The sequence below is a fragment of the Podarcis muralis genome, chromosome 5, assembly GCF_964188315.1.
Source record: "Podarcis muralis chromosome 5, rPodMur119.hap1.1, whole genome shotgun sequence".
Lineage (NCBI taxonomy): Eukaryota > Metazoa > Chordata > Lepidosauria > Squamata > Lacertidae > Podarcis > Podarcis muralis.
The window spans coordinates 79,262,920-79,290,659 of NC_135659.1; the positions used below are offsets into that span (position 1 = coordinate 79,262,920).

The following is a 27,740-nucleotide window of genomic DNA, read 5'->3' on the forward strand; positions in this document are numbered from 1 at the left end:
CTTCTACATTAGAAATCCCCATCACCATGAACACATTTCCTAGCTGACAACCGTTAGTAACAGGAAAATTACTGTAGCTTCTCAAGCTCCTTAGCCAGAAGCACGGCATAAGAAAAAAGGAAAAGAGTTCCCTTTACCGTTATGCTATTTGAGATTGGCGGGGTGTGAAAAAGGTATGGGTAATTGTCACAAAGGAGATAAATTACACTTCTCAACAGCCCAAATCAACTAGCATTTAGGCTCTCATATACTTACCAAGAGAAAATGTACAATAAAAAAAGGATTTAACTAAACTGTGGTGCAGCTTTAAACCCATGCCACTGAACAAAACCCTATGATTGAAATATGATTAGAAATCAGAACACCATTTTCATTTCACAGGCAATTTGAACTATTATTATGTATTGCTCACAATACATTCAGGATACCAAGTTAAATCATTTGTTGTTCTTACTTGTCTACATCTTAAGCAATTCAGTATTGTCTGTTTTAAGTAAGCATTTCTTTGTAATAATAAAGTATTATGCATTTTTTTCTTTCACCTTTATATTGTTTCAAATATTTACTAGGATTAAGGATTATTTCTCCTTTTCTACAAAAAATAATAATAGAAAAGCAAACTATGATTCTAGAACATGCCAAAAGTATTTTACTTACGAATTCATAATCACCATCCTGAGGAACTCTCCAATCGGAGGAATATCTTTCTGGTACATTCCTTCCATAGTTGTTTCTCCGATTCTCTTTTTCTTTTTGCTCAAAATAATCAAGGAAAGATGGTCTGACAGACTCCATTGTTTCATCCCTTCCTACAAATATATTTAATATACAAAATAGTATCAACTCAAAAGGAAAATGTTTAGCATTCCACTAAAATAACTATTTAGCACATTGCTCACAACAATACCTACACAGGATAGAGTTGCTAATTTTAAAAAGCTTCAGAAGAGAAGAAAATGTTCAGAGCTTCTCAGTAGAGCTAGCAATAGATAATTATCAGCACATCTCTTGAAATCTAGAAACAGGAAGATCAGGTAGATTATAGGGAATATTACATTTCCTTTAGCCAGAGGTCCAAAACTGAGACCTAGTCTTCCCCAACCTATGGCTGTGATGGCTGGGGCTGATGGGAAATGTAGTCAAAAACATATGGAAGATGCCTGGTTATGAAAGGCTGTCTTATAGTGTTCTTACATATATGTCTGTATGTCAAAACCCAGGTAATAGCATTCAACTTTTTCCGCCCTCCAGCCCAATTCCACTTGAGGAGAAGACTGGGCTTTTATTTCACATTGGCAGCAGGGAAGTCATTCATGCCTTTGTACCTCTTGAGACTAGACTACAATCATGCAACATGGTTCATCTTTCTTCCTGATAGGAATGGGCCATCAGGAGATTGAAATACAAGCACAGCATTGACTCTAAAGTGGTACAAAAATGCAAGGTATCCAGAATACACCCACCCACCCACTTGCATAGGCTTATCAATTTGCTGCATATAAACATAGAACTTATAACAATAACATAATTATGTTAATGATACTGAGTAGTGCAAGTCACATTCAGAAGCACTCAGTAACTGTCCTGAACTCCCATCCCTGGAAAAGTCTAAACCTGAGGATTTTCTGCAAACATACAATTTCAGCCATTAAAAAGCATAGCAGCAATCCTATGCATACTTAGTTCGGGAACCAGCCCTTCTGAATGGAGCTGGACTTACACATATAGGATTATGCTGCTAAGCAGGTACGAGGAACTGTAGAACACAGTATTTTATATCTAAGTGACTATTCTCTCACACTGGTTTATTATGTTTTAATATTTTACTGACATCGTTCATAAGGGGTAGGCTAGAAATAAAATTTCTGCAACACTGGTTTGTGTATGTTATGCCAGACTATTTGCAATCTGGCAGTGGGAGGAGGGAAAGGCAAGGGAGAGCTGCCATCCACCCAATATATTTTAAGTTTGGGGTATATTAAAAATGTATAAAATGCTTTCCTACAGCATGGCTCTCAAAAGAAGTAATAAAACCCCCCTCAGTTGTAACACACACAGGAATGACAGCTTACACGAAACCTCCATCTCAGACCATGACCGATACAAACGACTGCTGGAAAAAACAGCCAGATTTTTTACTATCTGCCAAAAGGTAAGAGTGATGGCCAGGTGGCTCTCCCTAAGTGGGAATTTAGCACAACCACTGGGAAACTCTCTACCTGGGCCATCACTTAACTCATCTATAAGAAAATAACCAAAATGTCTGCAGCACTCACCTCAGGAATACTGTAGGTATGCTAATCACAAATACAAATGTGTTAATGAACAAGTACATAGAATGTACATAGAATGATAAATGTAGTTTGAAGGTGCCAAAGTTTTACATTCTCAGAAAATGCACCTTCTCAATACTGCTGTATTTTTCTGTTGTACCCTTATCTACCCAAGTCCCCAAATAAGAGACTGGACCAGGGTTTCCCAAACTTGAGTCTCCAGCTGTTTTTGGACTTCAACTCCCATCATTCCAAACTAGCAGGACCAGTGGTCAGAGAGGACTGCAGTCTAAAAACAGCTGGAGACTCAAGTTTGGGAAACATTGGACTGAACCCTGGAATTCTAGAAGCATGCTGGCAAGTTCTCAGTTCTGTGCAAAAGCAAATCAATGCACTCATTTTCCTCATGAGACATCTCCATATGTATGGAATTCACTTAAGTGACCATCAGTGTGTCTGCAAAACAATTAATGAGGAGAGGATTCAAGATGATTCCTAGGTCCATATATGCTCCAAGCATATTTCCCAAGATGACTCATGGATATTTCCCCCCAGTGTGATGAATTGCTGTATGCATTATCCCCCTACACGTACATTATGAGTTCACTCTGCAAGATCAAACAATGTACTCAAAATTGTTAAGACAAAAAGAGAGAGACCTACTTCTTTTTGAAGTTATAGCTCTTTACATACTGCAGTAAATCTTTGAACGTATTAAAATGCCTAAAAATGCAAAAACAATGATCTTTCAAGACTTATGTAGAGTTAACGTGTTCCAAGCATCTTCATTATAAATGAAGAAACAGATGCTGCAATTATATTACGGCAAGGATTCCTGACCGACTGACAGCCACCAGTACTAGCCACTGCATGGAGAAGAGCCAAAATTCAATGGCTGAATACTAGTTTTGCATGCAGGTGGCAAGAGCTCAAATCCTGACATCTATTCTGCACATTAAGCAGACTTAACTTCTGGGATCTTAGGTGGCTGGAATGGGAAATACATTTACCCAAGAGAGACACTGCCAGTTGATATGGTACTTGGTTAGATGGATCAGCGGTGGATAGCTCAGTTGGTAGAGCGTGGTGCACATTCGATGCCCCGAGGGGACAACTGCATATTCCTACATTGCAGGAGGTTGGACTAGATGATCCTCAGGGTTCCTTCCAACTCTATGATTCTATGACCCTTACGTAAGGAAACTGCATTTTTGTCTCCTGCCCCTACTTTGATGCCTTATGGCAGGATGCAATATATCCTCACTTCATTTTTGCATAACAACCATGCAAGGATGCATTAGGCCATGGACCAAATATGGTTCTACAAGCCTGGCCCCATGCCGCCCCACTCCAGCCCTGATAATGCCTCTCTGCTTGCAGTCCTTGAATGGCCTTTGCTTGAATAATGCCTATTGTTTTTCTGGATAGAAGACAGAAAGGAGTGTGGAATGGATGCAGAAAGTAGCCTAATGTACAAAACTAAAATACACATTCATTGTTTTGGCCACGTTTGCTTCTGACCCTGCCTATTACTGGTATAGAGAATGCATATATGTATGTATGTATGATCTTAAATCCATTAGACTTTAAAAGGAGGATATTCTGTGCATAACAGAAGCAAACATGAAAGCAAATCCCCTTAACGATAAGAAATTATCACTTCATAAAACATTCCAGTCCAAGATATCAAGAGAAAGCTTTAAATATAATAATAGAAAACCAATGGTCATTCTGGGTTAAAAGAAAGTTCAAGTATAAAAATAAATGTGGAAATTTCTGAGCTATTGAAGATAAGCAATTCTACTGCCGACTGTAGTTTTCCCCTTCAACAGACCTCATTGTACACAATCAGATCAAGAAAAGCTATGCAGGAAGTCAGAACACAGAAGAGTGCAAAAATGCTAACATACCACTGGATGATTATTTGGTACATCAGAACTTAAACCACAGGGGTGGGTGGGTGGGTGGATGTGTTTAGCAAATGGAAATACATGTGTTATACTATACCCCTTGGAGATCTTCTCATAAAAAAGGGGTGATGAAATCTTTTTGGCCCCATGGGCCAGATGCTTATGAGGTAGTTAAGAGTAGAAACTTTGGTTAGCTGTCCTACTGTTCATAAGCAGCACCTTAGTAATGTAATGGTTACATCTTAGCTAGTAATGGTTGTTCACATGTGCCAAAGAGTTGATTGATGGCAGAAGTCGTCCATTAGCAACTGGCCCAATCTATACCAATTTGTCCTTTTTTCAGAATACCTTGTTGTCCAAACACAATACCACCACTGGTTGATTATTACATTATTATAAGTTTACAGTAAGTAACACCCCAGAAACAATTCCATGTATTAGCTGCAATGATATTAAAGTGAACAAACAAAATCCTGATGCGGTGCTGGAATTTACTCCAGAAATAAAAGACTAAACACTGCAGATGTATTTGATATTATAGGGGCCAATATTTTTAAAAAGCTTAATGTTAACAACTCAGTCTTGTGGGTTGCAGGGTGGGAAGGTGGAGAGAGGAAATTAATTCAAGGGAAGACAGAATAGTGACTGTACATTGCACAAGATTTAAGGTGCAGCTTATATTCTTCATGACAGTGAGTTCTTATTTCTATTTTTTTGTATTTCAAGAAAGCCACTTTCCCTTAGACCCAACTCTTCCAAGTTGCATTGTGGGAGCAAACTGGGAGAGGAAGATTGTAACGTGGCATGAGTATCGTGCACTTCAAACTGCTAGTCTGACATAGCATCACAGTGTCTCAGCTAATCTTATTTTGCTACATGAAAGACCCTTGATGCTCAACTCAGAAGTGCAAGCCATTCTTCCTTCTATAAACTTCACATCTGAACTGTGCTTTCTGTTTTAATACACTTAACAGAAGTTGATTTAAATGGCCAAAACATGAAGTCACTTATTCAAGGCAACCCAAATTGGAACTTGAGAGTTATTAAGCTATCAAAACACTAGACACCCACATACTCTACCTAATTGAGAATTATGCATAATTCCAATGCCTGACTACACTTATCTTAACATATGTAGCTCCAACAAAATTCTGTCTTGGTTCTAGAAACTGCCACCTACACCAGATTACTAACGTGTGACTGCTGTTAAGAGCTGCTGATTGCATGGTTTCCCTTACATTCAATATTTTGGAACCAAATGTGCCAAGTGTGAATTATTAATATCAAATAATTCAGCTTTTCTTCCTCTTGTTTGCTGAAGCTGCTAAGAATCTAGTATTCTGTAGCTAAAAGGTAAAGGTAAAGGGACCATTAGGCCCAGTCACGGACGACTCTGGGGTTGCGGCGCTCATCTCGCTTTACTGGCTGAGAGAGCCAGCGTACAGCATCCGGGTCATGTGGCCAGCATGACTAAGCCGCTTCTGGCAAACCAGAGCAGCGCATGGAAACGCCGCTTACCTTCCTGCCGGAGCGGTACCTATTTATCTACTTGCACTGCGTGCTTTCGAACTGCTAGGTTGGCAGGAGTAGGGACCAAGCAATGGGAGCTCACCCCGTTGCGGGGATTCAAACTGCCAACCTTCTGATCGGCAAGCCCTAGGCTCTGTGGTTTAACCCACAGCACTAATGAATAATAAATTTGGAAAACTTTTGATTTTATTGCTGGTTACCAATTAAGCTTTAAAGGTTTTTAAATGATCTAAAGAATGCAAAACCCATATTAAAAGGTTATACATTCCGTATTCAATGAGTTAGAATGACAACCATTTTCATTTGTTCATTTACTATATTTCTACCCTACCAAAAAGGTTTGTGATGGTGGCCCACAAATAAATTCAACCAAAAAAATAAATTCAACCAACCATTGAAGCTCCAATAAATAGAGGAATGATGCAAAGTCAAATACAGTGGTACCTCGGTTGAAGAACAGTCCTGTTTAAGAACGATTTGGTTTACAAACTCCGAAAAACCGGAAATAGTGTCTTGGTTTGAGAACTTTACCTCGGTCTAAGAACAGAATCCAAATGGTGGAAGGGCACCGGCAGCGGGAGGCCTCATTAGGGAAAGCGAGCCTTGGTTTAAGAACGGTTTTGGTTTAAAAACGGACTTCTGGAGTGGATTAAGTTTGTAAACCGAGGTACCACTGTACTGGTTTGCTTCTGGGCACAATTTAAAGTGCTGGTTATGGCCTATAAAGCACTACACAGCTTACATGCAAGCCAGCTGAAAGACAATGCTTGACTATTAAACAAAATTGGGGAAAGGAGCTAAGAACAGAAATTGAAGAAGCAGTTTGGAACAAGCTATAGACAAAAAAGCCTTCCTAAAATCAACATCATACAATGGAAACAGAATGGATGGGAAATTGCTTTCCTTGAGAAACTAAGCGATGTATCCGATATGGATGTTTTTGTTGAAATATGGCACCCCTTTATAAAATGTTCAAATGACTGGCAGCCACCAATTACATACATAGATTAATGGGGAAAATTGGCGCATTTGTCTTCTGTTCTGGGGGAGTAGGTGGGAGAGGAGAAATCCTTTGGAAACATAATTATCATTAAGCCAGACTGTAAGCATATGACAGACGAAAAGCTTTAAAGGGATGCTTTACTAGAACAGCATGAAAAGCAGTTAACAACTAGTTCCCAAGGGCCATAATTCAGAGGTAGAGCACCTGCTTTGCAAGCAGAATGTCCCAGGTTCAATCCTCAGTACCTCCAGATAGGGCTGGGAATGTCCCCTGTCTGAATAGTTAAGTGAAGACACTATTGATCTAGGTGAACCAATGGTCTGTTTTGGTATGCGGAAGATTCCTATGCTCCTGGCTGGTAGATACATAGCTGTCAACCGTCCCTTATTTGGCGGGAAACTCCCTTATCCCAGCGCCGTGTCCCACTGCTGTCCCTTACTGATGATGTCCCTTAAATTTCCCAGGTTTCAAAGGAAGCAGCTCCTCCTGGCTCCCACACTCTCCCTCCCTCCCTGCCGGCCAGGGAGGCTCCAACTGTGTTGCTTGGCTGCATTGCTCACCCAATAAGGAGTCTAAGAACGACTGGGGGGTGGAACTTGCATGCCTTGTGCCAATCAAATCGACCACGTTGCCCGGGGACTCGCCTTTGCTCAGCACTTCCCAGTGGATAGGTGACGGTGGTTTTCCTTGCTGCATCCCCTTTACCGGGTTGCTGCGCTGTGGGAACCACCGCTTGAGGCTTCGTTTGGCTGCTGGCTGGGCTTTCTGCCTTTGGCTCGGACGGGCTCAGAAGCTGAACATACCTGTGCCTGAAAAATCCCTTATTTTGGCTGCTGATCCCTTATTTTTGAGGCTGCTGGTCTCTTATTTTCAAATCTGTAAGTTGACAGCTATGGGTAGATGTGGCTGTGCTAATAGAGGAGGATGCTTGCAGTACAATGCTTACAGAAGATGATAGATAAGCTATCCCTTGCACAGAGCAAAATCATTACATAATCAGTACAAGGAGGCATGCCCCTACAAGGCAGCAAAGTCTCATTTATACCCAATTATTTATGTTCTCCATCAATGGAAGTGAAGCAGCAATGAAGTGTTGAATGGTTGGACAGATTAATGCTCATCTTCTTGAGTCAAATGCCTAACATCAATAGTGCTCTATACGCTAATTATTCTCAAACGGTGCAACTTTTTTCTAGGTAAGAATATTCTTCCAAGTGAATCGTCATAGCTCTAACATCAAATAAGGCTATTTTCTAAAATGGCTTACCTTGTTTAATGATGTACAGTACTAAGGGCCAATGCAATGACAAACAAAGACTTCTGCTATCAAGCAACCTTCAGCTCTCCCTTATATAAAATACCAGGTCGATAATACTTTGCCTGTGACTGTAACCCAACTACACATTTAACGGATGTCTTCTGAGGCTCCTATATTTAATTACGCTCCGTTTCAGATCTCTGATTTTACAGGGAAAATAGAGCCATTGCTCTAAATGAAAAATGACCAGTGAAAGGTTTACCGAACTGAAGCATTTTAGCTTAAGTTTTCTACTGAAACTTTGGGTAAAACAGCAGCAAAACATCCAGCATAAGGCTTCCAAGATCATATCAAGTTCACAACACATACATAGTTTTACATTCACTAGTGATCTGTTACCACTACTAAAGATGCAGCCCAGTGATAGTTAAAGCAATCTGTTTCCAAATAAAATTTGTGGTCATTCAGTAAGTCAGGCTCCCATCAGTAGCTTCTGTAATGAAATGTAGAGCGAAAGTACAGATAGGGAAAAGGGTGGAAAGAAGCAAAGGGCTGGGTCCCATAGAGAGACTTCAAAATATATCTGCTGAATCCAGACGAAGTTGTTTCAGAAATTACAGGAGCAAAAGATTAAAAACCCACCCACCTAGATTTATCTGCAGAGAGAATATAGGGCACATTACAGAGATATAATAAATTTCAGCTACAGCTGAAATTATGAAATCGGAAGTGAAAGATCCACTGGTCTGTCAAACAAAACCCATCTTATCTGGAAATCAAAGTTCATGGTGCTCAAGGCTACTGCTAAAGCAGAAGTATTTATTTCTATGTCAATAGTTCAGGAGGAAATGCTGCAAAGAGCCTCAGGTCCAGAATTTACCATGGAAATTATTTTTAGCCCCTGGAGAAACTGGGTGGGTGAGTTCCTCTTAGGATAATGACAGGCAGGTGTGGGGAACCTATGACCTTTCAAATGTTGCTGGACTACAACTCCAGTCATCCATGGTTATTGGACATGTTGGCTGGAGCTGAGGTTCAACAAAGTCTGCAGCTTCACAGGTTCCTCACTTGTCTTAGGATGTGTCTTTCTTCCAACACTGAGTAAACAAAACCAGCCCCAGCTTAAACATAATTAAGAGATATGGTTTCTAGGTGAATGGGTATGATCTACAATCACACACATCCTTGATGCTGGATGGCAGAAGTGTTTCTTCAAGGTTCAGGGGACAAGATGAAGAATCCAGTATCAGTATATTCACATAACAAGGGCTGGGGGTGTGTGTGGAGCATATCTCCTACTATATCTGAATAGATTGAGAAATCTTGGGCCACAGTAGCTATGATTAAGCTAACTTCTTACGAAAGAATAAACACAAACCAGCCTGGCTAGTTTATGGGAAAATATGTATTTTGGGTAATGTTTCGGAACAAGTTCAATGATAATGTCTACCCCTATGCTGCTTTCAACATGCTGTAACAGTAGTTCTTTATGCTCTCTCTTTGGTTTATTCTTAATAATAATAATAATAATAATAATAATAATAATAATATGATATGCAACCAGACTGGATTGCCAGCTCTCATCTTTTAAAAATGAGGCACAATTAATCTGTAGCATATTTTACAACCTCACAATGAAACAGAAACATTAACACAGATTTGTTCTGAATTACATTCTACTCTTCTGAAGACAGACTTTCAAAAAAGTGGATGAACATGGGGCATGTATTATATTTAGACAGCTAGATTTGTATCCAATATTATTTTGAAGGCTCAGGGGAGCTTACAAAGACATCTATCTAAAATATGCCAAAATATTTTCTAAATATAGCATTGGAAGCTGCTCTACACCAAATCAGATCACCAGTCAATTCTAGGTCAACACTGTCTGCACTGACTGGCAGCAGTCAGTCTCTCTCTCTCTCTCTCTCTCTCTCAAATACAATAGCCTAGGGTTATCCCAATGAAATTGGTTAGCAGCAGATTCTAGACAGACAAAATTACTTCCCTGCAGATCATTAGGTGCCCCGAGTCTTGGTGATGGCTGTCAGATTAGAAAGGGATTAAAGACAATTACAAAAAATCAGGTCTATCTATGAGCAATAGACACAATGGCTACAGGGATCCTCCATGTTCAGAGGTAATGTGCCAATGGGTATCAGATACTGGGGAACAATGATTGGGGGGAAAGGGTTTCTGGCTTCATGCCCCAATTGGATCCAGCTGGCCACTGTAGGGAACAGGATGCTGATCTAGATAAAGTAGACATTTGGTGTAATCTAGAAGGTTTACTGATAAAGGCCCGAAAAGCCAATATAACCCAGATCTTAACTCTGATCACTCCTGCACACTAAAATCCATTGATTGATAAAAATTATGTTTTTGCTTGCTACCCAACAGATAGGAGTGTTGGTGCTTCTGCAGAGGGCAATTCATAAATGCCTAGAATTACCTCTCCCTTATAGAGGCTTTCGTACTTTGATGGAAAAAGTATATAGAGATAAGCTCAGCAGATGATTTTACAAAACGGGCAGGCTGATTTGGGAGGAGTCACTCCTTCAGGTATGGGGTGCTATCGGCTTTCTGAATTGTAGCTCTAGGATACTCCTATTCATGCAGGCAGAAATAAAAAGGTTTCCAAGAGCGCTTCTGCATCATTTTATCAGAACATAAAAGGCCAATCCAATCTCTTGACTACCCAACAGATCAGACATGCCGAATTCCCTACTGTGAGCAGATGCCACAGTATGCCAACAAATGATGCAATGTTGCTGCAGGAAAATCCTTGCCACAGTACACTGAAGTATGAACTGGAGCAATAGAACACAGGGGAATCATTTCTGAATGCAGAATGCAAAAACTTACATTCCAGTGTTTCACACAGCATTCCAAGAAGAAGAAAAAATGTTGCAGAAAATTTTGCTCAATGGTGCTTGAATATTTTTTTTTTAAAAAGAATTGTTAAGATCCAGCCAATTCCTTCCTACCAGTTGTTAACGCCAGTCATGAAATACGAACCACTTTGATGATATTAATGACCTCAATTCCATTGCATTTAAAATACCATTTAGTTATACTGATTATTAAAAACTATTTCCCCAAAAGACTGTTACACAAGGCTGATGAATTTTTACAGCTAAATCAATTTAATTGAATGTGAAAGGAACATTACTGTAGGAGTGATAAGGTGAAAAACAGAGCACTTGAAGCAATTTAGTGGGGCATAGCACATACAGACTCCGCAGACTGAATATGGCACAGGTCACCTTGCCAAGAAACAATTATACCAGGAAAAATTAATACGGCAAAGGTAGCAAGCTGTGCGAGGCTAGAGTACGAGCCCAAAGCTGTTTTAAAGCAATTTTAATAAGGGACGTTCACCAGAATGTTTTGTTGGAACAGTTGTGATGGAAAGGGCTACAACCAACTCAGTGGCAAAGCACACTTTACATACAAGAGGTTCAGGTTTCCACCCAAAGCATTTCCAGCTTAAAGAATTCACAGCAATGCTTCTCAGAGAAGACAGTGCCCTCTTTAACTCGCGTTGTTAAACCATTCCCTTTGCACACCAGAGCAGTAAACATCTCTGCTTCTCTACACATAATCACAGGTGCCCCTACAACTCCCATCTGTTACTCCCTGTTACTTCCATATTTCCCTAGCCTATAGGTCCCTCTGCACTCTGTGTGGGTCGGTGAGTGGGCTCTTTGTCTCCCATTCTTACTACTACTCCTTGCTGGGGTAGTAACAGCTCACAAGGTTTTTATTCCCCCAGCATTTCACATACTGAGGGAGACTCAGGTGTGCACAGGCATGCATTGTAGTTCTAACAGCCTGTGTAAATGGAGCCAGCTCCACTCTGCACCTCTGAATCCAGGAAGAATGTAATGTCTGCATTACATTACATTACACAGGTATTCTTACCACTTCTGATTGGCTTTGATGGACCTTGCATGAGTCCTGAAAAAACAGAGCTGATGTCACATCTGGGTTCGGCACTGTGCGCATGCGAGCGATTGTGCACATATCCATGGCGCCTGAAGCAGGGGTTGCCTATACAAGAAAACTTAAGAAAGAAACCCTAAAGAGGCATGGAAGACTGACTGCCTGACTCAAGGGCGGATTGCCTATCCTAGAAGATAGCACCTCTGGCGCACTGGCCAGAACCCTGAACAAGATCTACCTGCATGGCAACGTTTTTGTTTCTGCAGGTTCCATTCCTTCCTGCATGTCTGGTAAAGCTGGGCAATGACTTGTAACATCTCCACTTGGTGTTGTTTTAAAGCGACAGGAGGCAGACTACAAAATATCAAGTGACAACATCATTTCATATAGGCTAGCTAGATGAACCCATGTACAGTAACTGTATAATGAACATTTACCTGCCTGTTGAATTTCTTAGAGCCAATCCACACACTACATGGCAGCTAATCCAGGTTAGCCAACAAGTGGGTGCTCAACAGGAACCCACAGAAGAAGTTACCTGAAGTGTGGCTGTAGGATACACCCATTTCCAGAGGAGTCCAATTCACACATATTTTATGGGCACTCTCAGATGTGTGAAGTGGCCCTCATGAGAAGATACTGTACTGTAATAATAATAATAATAATAATAATAATAATAATAATAATAATAATAATAATAATAATATATTATTTATACCCTGCCCATTTGGCAATAATAATAATAATAATAATAATAATAATAATAATAATAATAATATATTATTTATACCCTGCCCATCTGGCTGGGTTTCCCCAGCCACTTGTTGGCTTCCAACAAAATATTAAAAAACAATAATTCATCAAATATTAAAAACTTCCCTAAACAGATGTCTTCTAAAAGTCAGATAGTTGTTTACTTCTTTGACATCTGTAGGGAGGGCATTCCACAGGGCAGGCGCCACTACCGAAAAGGCCCTCTGCCTGGTTCCCAGTAACTTTGCTTCTCACAATGAGGGAACCGCCAGAAGGCCCTTGGCGCTGGACCTCAGTGTCTTTAATATCTGTCTTTAATATTCCTTATCAACATTGCTAAGGGAGAAAACAAGTGTTCAGGTGAAAGAAGAACACCCTACCTTTTCACAACTCAAGTTTTCCATTATAAGCTGTGAAAGAGCACCCTCTTTTGGTTAAATGTTGTCAATGTCGTGCACTTTAACAATATGTTCCATCAAGAACATTTTTTCATAGGTTGCTTTTGTTTTTGCAAAGTTTTCAATCTCAGGTATTAAACACAAACTTAAAACTGCTGCATTAAAATTCACAACCCAATACAATTGGCTCACATGCAGCTTAAAACAGCAAATCAGACTAAGAGGCAGCATTTTAAACTCCATACTAAACCCCACACCAACCTACCTGCAGCATTTAGAAGTGTTATAGGATAGACATCCTATATGTCTAGGGTCACCAAAATGGCATTCATGGACGTAATGGGTGTCCCTGAGGCTTCCCCCTGGCACCCATGAATCCTCTGAGCCTCCCCGCAACACTTAACTGCCCCCTTTGCTCTGTAGTATGTACTTTAAATGTTCAGATTCAGGAAGATAGCTGTGTTGGTCTGGCGCAGTCAAAATAAAAAATTAAAAGAATCCAGTAGCATCTTAGAGACCAACTAAGTTTATTTTAGGTATAAGCTTTCGCGTGCATGCACACTTCTTCAGATACACTGAAACAGAAGTCACCAGACCCTTATATATAGTGGGAAGGTGGGGTGGGGTGGGGGTTTTTCTGAGAATGTTTGCTTTTGGCAAACATTATATAAAATAAGACTGTGGGAAAGAAATGATTGAATCACAAAGTAGTAGAACGGACTAATGGCAAGCAAGGGAAAGGGAAATTTTAAATGTATGCTTATGCTTAAAAATATATCCTGCAAGTAGGTAGGCTAGAACGTTTCTTATCTGCTTTTGAGGGGGAGTGTTGCTTGCTTGCTTAATTTTGCTGGGCATTTGTGAAGGAGGAACATTAAAAACACAGTACCCACCAATTGAAGCCTGAAGTAGCGAAAAGCATTCTAGCACCTCATGTGTGGTCTAAGCTTAAGTATAGGCTATAAAACAGCATGCTTAGTTTATTAATATTGTTAGCATAAAGCTATTTAAGAAACACAAGTTGGTGGTATCAACTGCCCCACTTTGCTCCACAGCCCCAGCATAACTGCACTTATCTGTGTGCTTTAACATAGGTTTTAGAGACTACAGCTAAATGGAAACATCTGCTTTCTACTTACAGGACCTGACTACCACAGAAGGTAGAGAGAGACTGCAATGTATACTGCATGTACTAAATAAAATGGTTTTTGCAAAACACTGTTCAGTTGAATAACCTCGTGGTCCCTTCCAACTGTGCAATTCTATAAAATTTTCATTTCTCATGTTATGCTCCCTCCAGTGGTGGAAAGGAGCATTTTTCAGGAGAATGAAGAACCACAACGAGACAAAAATAGACCGCTGAACTTTCATTTTCTATAACCTACACCTGGATGTAGACCATGCTGTAATATCATAGCCTAACAATGAAGCAGACTCAGCCCAAATTCAAAGAACACAAATGAAAAATACATTTTTAAAACATTATTTTCTTAGATTCACAGAGGTCAGTTTTCACTGATCACATCATAGTAAGCAGGTATCACAGCTAGCTTGCTTTATGTTACAAACAAGTCAAACTTGTTTTTGATTGAAAGAACAATCCTTGATTATAAGGATGCCATGCCAAAGTACCAATTACTAGTAATTCAAGTATATGAGTAAATACAATCTAGGAAAACCAACAGTATGTCAGAACAGCAGCTGCCTGCATTCTCATTATTACTCTAACATGAAACCAACTGGCATATCATAATCACAAACGTCTGTATGGCCCATATAGATTCAACAACCATCCTCTGAATTCCCTCAAACACCAGGCACCTGCTGACTCAAGATTAGCTAGGCCACATAGACATTATATCCAAAGCAATTCGTGTTCTTGCATCATTTCATGCGACTGATTCTATTAATGCAAAACACTTCCCTTTCCCATTTACAGGAAGAGGCTTCTTCTTAGTACATAGCTGAACAAAGTTCATTTTCTCTTTTCCATCCTGCCCAGCCTCCTGCCACTCACAATGCATCAGAACAGTGGATCACAATTTAAGCTTTTTATCCCGTATGGAAGAATATTTATCACCTGAGATTTAAGACATGGTTAGGCAACCCAAGGGCTTGGACATGCCACTTTCCCCTCTAACGCCACATCACAAATGGCTTTGCAAAGTCCCCTTAGTTTCAATAGAACATTTCCCCCCTGTGGCAAATGTAATGGGCAAGCTGCCCACTTTTCAACTCTGAGAAGAGTTTGCCAAGCAGTTTCCCCAAGAATTAGGAAATGGTTTCCAAGAATGTTAGTCTCCAGGAAATACTGGGGTTAAATTCCCCCATGCCTACGGTAGCCTAAGCAGCCAGTCAAGAATCCAGGCTCCAGTGTCAGTCAACCAGGATGGCCCCACCATGGAAGTGGGCAAATGGTGTGCCAACATTTGAACCGTGCACCTATTCCTATTAATACACAAATCATGATCCCATCCATATTTGGGAAAGCTTCTGACTTCTGCTGCTTAAGCACATGTCATGGCTTCAAGGTTTTCAGCCTTCCCTCTCCCTCCTTCCACCAGTTTCTTGCAATAAGCACTTCGAGATAAAGCACCTGGACCTATGTCATTCCACAAGAAGGTTTATGGCTTCTCTGCTCAGTCCTTCACCTACATTCTATTTACATTCCATTTCTCATTAACATCAGCTCAGAAACCCTATGCTGTTCCCAATGATGTCGTCAGGAGCACAATAGGGTCTGAACGCTCCTCTTACCAACTCCCTTCCTCAATTGTACCGGAAAGAACTTCTTGAAACCTTGGATGGTGCATGTTCCAGAGACCGCCCCACACTTTGCCACTGCCTTGTAAGTTCTGGAGGAAGAGTGTGTGTGCCATCAACAACAACCCCCAATATGAGTAAAATCTAAATGTGAAACAGCCTGATCTCAGCTAAAGGTTTCCAAACTGAGTAAAATTCTCCAAAGCACCCATTCAAAAATTTGTTCCCTGTGGCTGCTGGCATGAGAAGGGTATCACATTGGCTGTCCCTGCTTTAAAGCTTAAAAGACTGCACTTTATTATAATGAAAAATGGACTTACTCTTCATTGTACCCTCATCTTCTTCATCTTCAGCATTTATGACCATTGTTCCCAGTTGTGACTCTAACGTGTCATTGTATTCTATCATGGTGTTGATGCCATCACTCATTCCACAAGCAGCTCTGATTGTACCAGTCTCTTGTCCCTGTGCCCGCACCATGGTCCTAGCGTCAGTTTCATCTTCTTCCTAGAGATGCAAGAGATAAAAATTTGAATCAGACTAAGCAAGGTATCAGTATTTCTTCAAGACAATGCAATTAGAATTGAAAGGAGTGTGTAATGTTAGTTTACGTATCTGATTGTAGTTCGTTATCAGTTAGTAACAGTTTCTTTTCAATGGACAGCAAATATTGGACAGACAGCTTTGAAGATCGAAATCTGCTATTTAGTCAAGTCATACATTACCAGCAACAACACAGGAATGTTAAAAAGCTTTGCAAAAAAAAAGTTAATTGCAGAAATTTTAGATATTGAAGTAAAATTATTAGTGCAAACAAATGTTACATAATTTAGCAACAGATCGTAATGCTTAGATTCCACTTTCCTGTAACAAATATTTTAAGTTTCCCTTCAAAATACTGATTACAATAGAGGATAGCATTTTGGCAGAGGAAGCACCACACAAAACTGTGAAATTACTTGATGAAGTCCTGAACTTATGCAATCCTTCCACAAAGTGGCCTTGAATGCTGTGTCAGGTTCCTTGGAGGAAGGACAGGGTCGAAGTGTTAATAATAATTATGCATAATATTACGCTTATTTTTGTTCAAAACTGTCTCTTAACTTTGAAGTCGGAGATTCTAAACAGATGCATGTTTTTAATTTGCCAACACGTATCATCTAGAACAGTGGCTCCCAAATGTCCAGGAAAAAAGACTTTGGCAATCCAACCCAGCATTGAACCCAATGTGTTTTGACTACAAGTGATTTTGGCTTTAGGCGCGATCCCCAGAATGTAGCCCCCACATAATTTGAGGTCTAACTGTATTTCACTACACTTTTAGCTGTATATAACAGCCTTGATGGCTGTTTTCTACTTCCTTTGCTTTTAGAGTCCTGCTGTTTTTTCTATATTGCAAGAAGATTGAATTTTATTGTTGCGAACCACCTTAGGGGCGCCGAAAGGGGATACATAAACTACTTCCATAATAAAAAAATAGTTTAATGTGAAGTGAACAAGCCCGAATAAGCTACAGCAAGCTCACTTTCCTCTCTTCCTCTTCCATACCCAAGAGAGAAATTCAAAAGGTCTCTCCTCTGCTTTTGCAGAACATGCATTTCCAGTTTATGCATTTTTACAGAGCTATTTCCCAAAGCATCTGGAAACCACCAGGTAAAGGGTGGCTTATTTGGAAAATGTGTTTACTGGTTTTCTGCTGGTGCATTCTGATATCCGTTTGAAAAAGCTGTTTATTCCTCTGGTCACATCTGGTCCCAACTCTGACCCACTTGGGCAATTTAAGGTCATTTCTGTAGCTCTCCAGAGTCTTAGGCAGAAGGGCTTTCCTAGCCCTGCCATCCAGGATCCTTATATTTCAAGGATAGAAAAAGTCCCACATGCCAAATGTGACCTAGAAGGTTTCCCCCATTTGGCCCATGAGGCAATTTCCCCAAAACCACACCCACCTGCCCCACTCCAACTGTCATGTGTGATGTCAGGTATGGGGCTGGTAAAGTTGTGACTGGATCAGCTGATTGTGCAGCTGAACTCTGACTGGCAGGAGGCAACCAACCTGTCAATCACCTGACCTCTCTGACATCAGATGACAGACCTGACCCCGCCCACCTGCCAAAGTTGAGGCCCAACTCTGCTAACTTGAGCATAACAGGTATTGAACCTGGAACCCTTCTGCATGCACAACATGTACTCTGCTATTGATGAAGAGCCCTTCCTTTCCATTTAAGCAAGAAGATTTAAAGTCGCCTTGCTTGCTCACTATATTTCACCAGCTGTGGTTAGTTCCAAGGCCACTGACCTACTGAGGGACTTGGGCATAATTTTTTCAGAAAGCAGACTTTAAAAAACTGACACAGAAATTATGAACAGCCAACCCAGCTAATAGAGAGGTACAGAGCAATGCTACTACAGGAAGGACAATGGTTAAGTAATTTTAGCACTCACTGAATTTTCTTCATCATCATGATACATCTCACGCTGTTGAGCTTCCTGAATTTTCAGTTTAATATCCATTGCTTCATTAATCAGGTCTCGTAGGATGAAAACTCCTTTGGCATTTTTTACAAACGGATGCTAAAGAAGACACATTAAGAACGATGAACTTTGAACAACATGTAGCAGCAAAAGATCTTAACCCCGAGCTATGTTAATCCCTTTAATTCTGTTGATTTTGTAATGCAAGTTTATTCAAGCATGGCAGCCCTGCCCAAACAATGCAATCTGCAAGGCAAACGCATTTCTACTATGTTATGTTTAAATACTTCAATAGCTTAGGACACAAAAAGGACTACTAATGCCAAATGATCTGCCTAATTTTGCAAATGGGTGGAAAGTAGTAATTAATATGAATATGGAAGTATGCATGTTACTTCTGATCTATACACATTTTTTATCAGCAACTGTACATATTGTTCAGACAGCTAAGATATAGAAGATTCCACAAAGCCTCCCCTGACTATGGAAATAGGAATTTCCTGAATGTTAATTTGGGAGCAAGCCTCAATGAACTGAGTTGCTTCTGAGTAAATATGCATAGGACCTGATATTTACAAAGCAGCTGCACAATCACCAAGCACAGAGGTATAAGGAATCAAATATAATCCAATCCCCTGCCCAAGAAACAGTATCCTATACCCAAAGCATTCCTGATCAGTGTTCACTTTGCCTACTGATAACCCCCACCAGGCAGCAACATAGTAAAGTAAGGTAAAGGTACCCCTGCCTGTACGGGCCAGTCTTGACAGACTCTAGGCTCTGGCGAACCGGCACCAGAGCAGCACACAGAACGCCGTTTACCTTCCCGCTATAAAGCAGTACCTATTTATCTACTTGCACTTAAGGGTGCTTTCGAACTGCTAGGTGGGCAGGAGCTGGGACCGAACGACAGGAGCTCACCCCGCCGCGGGGATTCGAACCGCCGACCATGCGATCGGCAAGTCCTAGGCGCTGAGGTTTTACCCACAGCGCCACCCGCGTCGCAGCAACTCTACTATCTAAAACGTAGAAGCACAAGATGATCAGCAACAAAACTGCTACAACGGAGGGGGGAACGGGGGACAGACAGGAAAACTGCCTGTCTATTTCTCCAACAGACAAATAATTTTATTTATTGCTTTAGATTCCAACAGATACTGACCTGAAGCAGCTGCGTGGCAGTGGCTCTTTTTTCTGGACACTTCACAAGACACTGCTTTACAAAGTCTGTGAATTCGTCTGACCAGACTTCCGGCTTCCGGAATGTTGGAGGTGGATTTGTTGGAATCATGAAAATTGCCTGCAAACAAAGTATATATTTTTTCTACCTGCTATTGACCTTATATATTTTTTTTAAAGTATATATCAATGACCACACTGAGAAAGATTTTGCAAGGGTCTGAAAGTCCAAAGCTCTCGATGGTGTTGCATAAGGGATGGCTAATGATGACCCCAAGACAGAAACTGGAACCCTGAGAAGTGCCCACCTCCATCATAATTCTCTACCTCAGAGGACCCACCAGTGGAATTGGTGGCAGCCAGCAATACACTGTACTGTTTCTTATGGGCTGCTTTTTATATTCAGAGGATAAGAGCATATCTTTCAAGCCTACTAACTGCAATTGTATTCAAACTGTACTCTGCATAAGCTGGGTTCAGAATCAAAATGCTGCTGTTCTCATGGAACAACTGGACTACATGCAGCCTTTGGCAGCCTTCCTTGCAGTCCCCTAAACCCCAGGAAGCCCTGCCCACTTTCCTCAACTGCTCAGCTGATTAGCCATCAGTTGGGTGGCAGGGAAAGGACTTATCAGCTTAGTGACTTTGGTTGTATTGGGATGGGGGGGACAGATAAAAGCCTCCATTCTCCCAGTGTATAAAAGATCAATGTACCCATGCTGTCTCAGAAGGCATGAAGTGTGTGTGAGTGTCTCTGTGTGAAGCTTACTGAACACTGTTGTATAGAGCTGCAGTGGGAAGGAGGGATCAGCTGAAATCAAGCAGAAGATCTTGCATTTGTGGAGCTCCACTCATGCAAGGTTCTTCCATCCAATTTTAGGCAACCTCCTCACCTCCCCCCCACTGCAGGCTCCTGTATGACAAAACCTGCAATGTTCAGAAGTTCCTCCCAGACTCTAAGGAAAGGCTTTTTCAGGGGGGGGGGGGCGTGTTGAAGGAAAGACGGGTTTGTGCAAGCTGGCATCTGGTTAGGCAACCTGTTGATACAAGATCACTATACTATTCTTTCCTTTGGGGAGTTTCCCTTCACCCATTGTGAAATTGATGTTAAGAGCACAGGCTAGTTTGGTGCTGCAAGGTCAAACAGTTGATGTGTTGAGACAACCTCCTCTATACATTAAAATAACGTGTGACATGGTTACAGGGCCACATGGGCTAGGCCCTCCCCCACTGATGTTCACATCCTCCATGTAGGGCCCCTCACAACACCTGTTGAATGCAAAAGTAGCAATGTGCAACCCTGCTGCCCCACCCCCTCAACACATGACAGGGCACTCATAAGATCATGCAATGGCATATCTAGGAATTTGGATTCTCACATGTCCATTGAATTAAAACAGGACTTGTGGGTAGACATGGTTGAGATTGCACAGTTAAGTTCAGTTACCCAACACTTACTCTCATCGGGTGAATATCGGCATATGGTGGTTTTCCTTCCGCCATTTCAATGGCAGTAATGCCCAGAGACCAGATGTCTGCTAGACAATTGTATCCGATTTCTTGAATCACTTCAGGTGCCATCCAAAAAGGAGTTCCTATCACAGTGTTCCTTTTTGCCATGGTGTCCTAACAAAAGAAAGGGAACCCAGTCATAAAATGAAGTGCAGCAATTAAAAAAAACAAACTTAATGAAACAGCCTTTACTAATCTGATGCCCTTCAGACCTTTTGTATTACAACTCCCATCAGTCTGTGTTGGCTAAGGCTGAGGTGAGTTTGTAGTCCACAATATCTGGCGGGCATCAGATTGGAAACAACTGTCGGAAAGGTTATCCAGAGAACATGCTCTCCATATCTAAAATGTGTTAGAACGGTAGCAATCAAATGAAATCTAATCCCCAACATAGCTATTATGTTTCATGAAAAATAGACGTTACTTCTACATTACAGAATGTAAGTTTCACCATGGCTACACCATATTAGCTGTTGGCCCCCATGCAAGTCCCTCAGGATCACAGAGCAAAACATGCAGACTGAAGGAGGGCCAGCATCTTGCGAGGGCTGAATAAGTCACAGCATCTGTGTAAACAATAGTAGCAGCAGCTTCAAAACAGACCATTCAAGTAGTAGCTCAGCCTATTCCTCCCAAGGCGTATGTGGTGGGGGCTGCCAGCTAACGTGCACCAGCTCAAAGAAACGAGATACTGAAACACAGGTGGTAAAACGTGTATAGACAACTTTTATTACTCACTGTGAGTTGGCCTGCTACCCCAAAATCCGCAAGTTTAGCATGCCCTTCTGTATTGAGTAGTATATTGCCAGCTTTGATGTCACGGTGTATTTTCCTCATGAAATGGAGGTATTCCAGCCCTTTGAGTGTTGATTGTATTATTGTAGCGATTTCATCTTCCATCAACTGAAGGAAGAAATGAACTATATTAACCGATACCAGCAACTAACTATTGCTAAGAGAGACTGTCAGTGTCCATTATAAATATACAAATGTGCCACCCACCTTACTACTCCAACTATTATTTACGCAAAGTAATTTGGGACTCAGTGAGAGAACTGGCATCTAAAACTTGTCCCTTTCCTTGTAAAACTGACTGATAATAAATATACAATAATTATCATTCTCATATACACACACACACACACACACACACACCAAACTGCATTTTGTAGGCCCCTATCGACACTCCCTGTACACTTATGATGATCTCATCAAAACTCCATCATTATTGTTTGCTACACAAAATGGACAGCGAGAAAGTGGGATTTGGGAGTCTGACAACACCTGGAGGATCACAGGTTCTTCTTTCCTGCTCTAAAGTAACTAAGAACTGTAGACTGCTCTGCCTCCTTTCTTTTAGCAAATGTTTTGTGCCACTGGGGAAGTAGTAATTCTGTACTGATTTGTTTGGATGTTGTATGTGATGCCAATAAAAGGTTTGGATGATGAACTAAGAACTGACATATCCTGCTGCCTCCTAATACAATCAAGAGCCACCATGCATACACACAGCCAAATAAAACTGCAAAGGCAACGCTTTCTTGAGAAGGTGTATACACCCTGGGGGCATGAAAGAGGCAGTAGAGAGGCCATGGACAGGCTGCTGTTACCATCTCAATAGGAACAAGGAGAAGGAATACACTATGTACTTTAACATCTTATGACACTCAAAGAAAACATCAAGCTAATTACCAAAAGGATTTAAATACAATGCTATTTACTTAATTTCATTTCATATATCGAGAACATTCCTGATGCACCTCATCCCAAAGCAATTTACAACACAGCAAACACTATACACAAGACAAATGTGTATATAAAAACAGCTAAATCATTTGTGTACACACACACCAACCATCACCATATATATAATCAATTCAAATCCAACAGATACCAGCTGAGATAAAAACCTCTACTTAGAAAGCTTGCTTCAAAAGAGGAACATCCTGAATAGGCACCAAAAGTATAACAGAAAAAATGCCAAGTTCAACACTAGACATTAAAATGTCCTATTAGCACTTGATGCTTTTGTCTGCAGAACATCACACATTTATGAAGATGTTGAAGAACACCTACCGTTTTATTTCGCAGTCGAATAATATCAGACACAGATCCGGCACCGCAATATTCCATGACAATCCAGAGGTCCGTGTTCTTAAAATAGCTGCCATAGTATTTGACTACATGAGGACTAATAAAAATTAAGATGTGTCACTGAAGTACACATTTTGCATTTACAAAAATGAAAATCAGGCTTAGTACAATATTGTGGGGTCCTATTAAAAGCACAAACTTGGAAAAAGGAAATCTTTTCATTCATCTGCCGGAAGTGTGCATAGTGATATTTAACTGGATAGAGTGAAAGAGCTTGATTTATTTGGTCTGCAGTGGCTGCCCAATAGCTTAATGGGCAATACTCTACTAAAAAGTAAATAAAATAATGCAAGAAGAGCTATATCCTTTGTTTGAAGCAGTACCTGACATTGCCAGAGCTAACGATTATATGAGAGACATTACCATAACAATGGTAACAGCCATTAGTTAGGGGTAACAGCCAAACTCTGCAATGTTCTACTGTACCAGCATGAAATGTAAGGAAATCCCTATGGCATCTAGTCCAGCATCCTATTCTCACAGCAACCAACCAGATACGTATGAGAAGCTCACAAGCAGAAACTGAGTGAAACAGCAATCTTTCCACTTGTGATTCCCAGCAACTGGTTTTCAGAACCATATGTCTCTTACAGTGGAGTGACATTATACTTAAAATGCAGCACATTTTATCATTTATATTTATATTACTTCCTATATAGCACATACTACTTTATAGTCATATGGCATATTTCAAGAGCATGCTCCATATATTCTCAATAATCCTTTAAAATGACCCCAGAGGCACTGACGTGAGGGTGGATCTTTTCAATAGCAAAGAATCAGTATGATAATAGTTTTCAGGGCCATTAGTTTTAAATTTAATGCAAGAGGCATCTGCTCTTGAGCGGTCGTGTCTTAAAAATACAAGTATTTCAATAGAAACATTTTCCAAGTAAAGCTTTTGATAGATTTATTTAAACCACATTAAGGCTGCACTGCACTCCTCTTTTCTCACTCTACCATGTAAAATGTATTTCCTGCATGCTGCTTTTGCTGGAAGTCTGGGGGCATTCATGATAGATGGGGTGGGCTCTCACCACCAGTGAGTGAAAATACGGACCAGTTGCACTTACCTATCACATTGTTGCATTATGGATATCTCTTTAATGATCTCCTGCAAGTCAGATTCAACAGGAACTTGCTTAATTGCAACAACCTGGCCCGTTTCTTTATGGATAGCTTTGAAAACGCTGCCATAGGACCTGTAACAAGAAATACAAGCTTTGAACACTGTAAGAGGTGATACAGAAAGGAAAGACACTGAATCATAGGCTAAAGTGCCCCCCCCCACACTCAAGCACTCAACACTGCATGAAGAACTTGCATAAAGATTAATATGGTACCAGCCTTACTAAGTTGTTCAGCAATCAAGGGTTGTGATGGGTACATAACCACTGGCAATCACTTGCAGGATTTACAGGATGCAGGTGAATATACAATGTTGAAAGCATTATGGCAAGAGGCAGGTGGGCTTTTAAATCCCAATTTTAAAATTAATAAACATTACACATAGTAACCACTGAATAAGCCATCTACAGAACACTGTCACTTCTTGATTTGTATAAGCAGTGCAATGAACAACAAGCTGTTTTGAAGCTTGTGGCACACATAAGAACCAGCACCTGCATGTCTCAGCGCATTACTTGCACTTTTTGTTACCTGCACTTACCCTTCTCCGAGTTTTTCTAGCACATCGAACACTTCTTCGGGTTGTTTTGTCAGACTATCTTCATCTAATTTCCTTAGCTGCCTGTGGCAAAGGAAAGAAAATTTCAGTTATGCTATGCAAATATCAGAGGAGGCTTTCATACATGTAGGAGACAGTGTTCAATCAGCCTTATCAGTCATCATAATTCTTTAACAGCGCAAATAGCACTCTTCTACCCATACTGAGGGAAAGCCCCTATATCAAGGGTAGCCAATGCAATGCCCTCCAGATGTTATTAGACTCCAAATGCCATCAACCCAGCCAGCATAGCCCATGGACAGGATCAAGCTGGGAGTCCAACAACATCTGGAAGGCACTACATTGGCCTACATGGTACAAAAAACAATACAAAGAAGTTTAAGAGCAAGGAGAAGAGAGGCATTCAAAGCTTTGAGCCACGAAGGCTTTGGAAGTGATACCAGCCCTATAGCACCACTGAATCACTGTTGTTGCAGTGGCTTTTTAAGGAGCCTATAGAAGCACAAGGGGTAATGCACACACAATCCATTTTCTCTCATAATCGCCCATATTTTCTGTTGCATTGCACCTTTCAGAGAACAATGCTTTTTTTAAAAGTTTTTTTTAATTTTTAAAAATAGGAACATGCGGAAATGTTTATTGTTCACTTTCAGAAGATGTTCTACGTTTATTAATAAAAGTTACTTATAAGTAAAGAGTGGAGCTATATATTATAAGTGCTAAACACACATGGGGACCTACAACAGATACATTTTTTTAACCAAACAGAAAGAAAATGTGAGTTATACTTTTCACATTTCAGAGGCGGCCTTTTACCAAAAGTGCAAAATTAGTAGTAGCGAGTCCTGAGAAGTCCACATGTTTCTGAAAACCCAAAACAAACGCCTTTCTGTATTATGTTCTGAATACATAAATAGAAAAGCACATATGTGAAATACACAACAACTTTCTAAAATGAAGAAACATGACTAAGATTTCAACCCAGGAAATGGTGAAATACCAGAACTAGCTTCAGCGATAAGCATTAAGACCACAGAACCTGCTCTTGTTTGAAACAGATGTCAACAAATATGCCTAGGTCATGATTTCTAGTTAATACTGATGAAAAATGTATTAGTACATTGTGTACTAATATCCCAGGCAAGTACTAATCCAAGTTTAGAAGCCAGTTTCATGTTAAGGCACAATCTTAGAAGTAGGGTTGGTTATTTACTTGGTTAAAATACTGGTGGAATACTGAGACATAAGTAAGAAGAGAGAAGGAAGTGACATACTAACTTCGAAAGCCAACTATTTAAGCGAACAACCATATTAGCAACTTTAATAGACAGACACAGTTTTTAAGTTTTTAAATACTGCACACAAGTAAGCCACTCTCTCCCATTCATACGCACCACCTTCATGGAACAACCAACCTTGCTGTAAAAAACTGAACCCTACTTAAAGTGGTTGCACTTCCATTTAATCATTATAACCCGTTAGCAACATCTGAACTTGGAAAAGCACATATAAAAATGAAGCCAGAAGCAGCAAGTTGATTAACTGTACCAACGATACTCACTATTTCAGTTATGTTATTAGCAACCTATATTGGTACAAGAATAAATTTTCAGTGTGGATTTCTTTAATTTGGTCACCACAAAAAAGTTCTAGTTAAGAATAAAGGAAACCTACATATTACCATCAGCAGAAGCATAACGTGTGGGAAGTGGAAATTAGAAAGGGGTAAAAGTGCTCTCTACACCACAAAACAAAGGAAACAGTCTCTCTTGCTCATCATGTAAATGGGCCATCCAAAAAAGAAAAAAGCAATTGCATGCCTGCATGAACCAGATACTTCTGTAAGGTGCTCTGTGGGGTTTTCTTAACCTGAGACAGTTCACTTACAGCCTGTGCTGAAACGACAAGACAAAAATCCCAAACTGTAACTGGCCTCTTAGCCAAAATGTTAGTATCTCCTTTATTATCATACTTGTGTCCAAAGGAGAAACATAGAGCTGGCCCAAATGCAACCATTAACCATAGTTTATGAGGATGTGTCTTGTTTTCCCCGGATCTGCATGGTCCCCTTTCTGGTGGAGCTCCGAGGAAAACTTCAGAGGCTTTTCCTCTTGTTTTAGATTAATCACAGCTTGCTGTTTTGTCTTGTGCCATCTTTTAGCTACATTCTGAGGACTGCTTCTCAAACTTCTGGCTAAACCAATGTGTAATACAGTGGTACCTTGGTTTACAAACTTAATCCATTCCTGAAGTCTGTTCTTAAACCGAGGCGCGCTTTCCCTAATGAGACCTCCCGCCGCCAGGGCCCTTCCACAGTTCGGCTTCTGTCTGTAGACCAAGATAAAGTTCGCAAACCGGAACAGTTCGTAAACAGAACTGTTCATAAACCGAGGTACCACTGTAATGATTAGTGGGAACAAGTAAACTTCAAAGCACAGTTCAAGAATATGGCTTGTTTTCACGAACCATAGTTAAAATTAACCAAAGTTTAGGGTTCAGACATAACACTGAATGGCAGTTAAAAAATGGAAACAGGAGTTTCTAATCTCTTTGGGACTATGTTGGAGAGGGAAGAAGGCAACATTTGGGTAAGGGGGGAGAGAGACTCTTTTCCTAATGCTAAATGATTACAGCCCAACACATACAACCAAAAAGCAACCACAAAGCATGTTATCAGGCATTACTGTTTGAATAAGCATGAGCCTGGGGAGAGTGGGGGAAGTTATGATAAGGCCACTGACATTATCACATTGAATACACATGTGGACCCACCCTAGGAAACATCACAATTAAATGAAGTAAAATGTACTTCTTTAACAATCCATTTCTACCAGCAACATCATAACTGTGAGAAAAAATAAAATTGTACACATTATGTTATAAATAACAGGAGTTTTACTTTT

The 27,740-nt window shown here is 40.5% G+C and overlaps 1 protein-coding gene across 3 annotated transcripts in view; it reads right to left on the reverse strand.

Moving 5' to 3' along the window:
- STK4 (serine/threonine kinase 4) overlaps positions 1–27,740 on the reverse strand; it is a 61,669-nt gene that overhangs the window by 30,104 nt on the left and 3,825 nt on the right. For 2 of the 3 annotated variants that reach the window (XM_077929259.1, XM_077929258.1), the window contains exons 2-11: positions 24,820–24,900; positions 24,224–24,352; positions 23,073–23,187; positions 21,735–21,899; positions 20,943–21,110; positions 19,468–19,605; positions 18,276–18,404; positions 16,793–16,855; positions 16,154–16,340; positions 658–809 (exon numbers count right to left, since the gene is read on the reverse strand). In XM_077929259.1, coding sequence (XP_077785385.1) covers positions 658–809; positions 16,154–16,340; positions 16,793–16,855; positions 18,276–18,404; positions 19,468–19,605; positions 20,943–21,110; positions 21,735–21,899; positions 23,073–23,187; positions 24,224–24,240 — 1,134 coding nt within the window. In that variant the 5' untranslated portion in view covers positions 24,241–24,352; positions 24,820–24,900. The remainder of the gene's footprint in view (positions 1–657; positions 810–16,153; positions 16,341–16,792; positions 16,856–18,275; positions 18,405–19,467; positions 19,606–20,942; positions 21,111–21,734; positions 21,900–23,072; positions 23,188–24,223; positions 24,353–24,819; positions 24,901–27,740) is intronic. The other variant, XM_028735052.2, reaches the window with a different exon arrangement.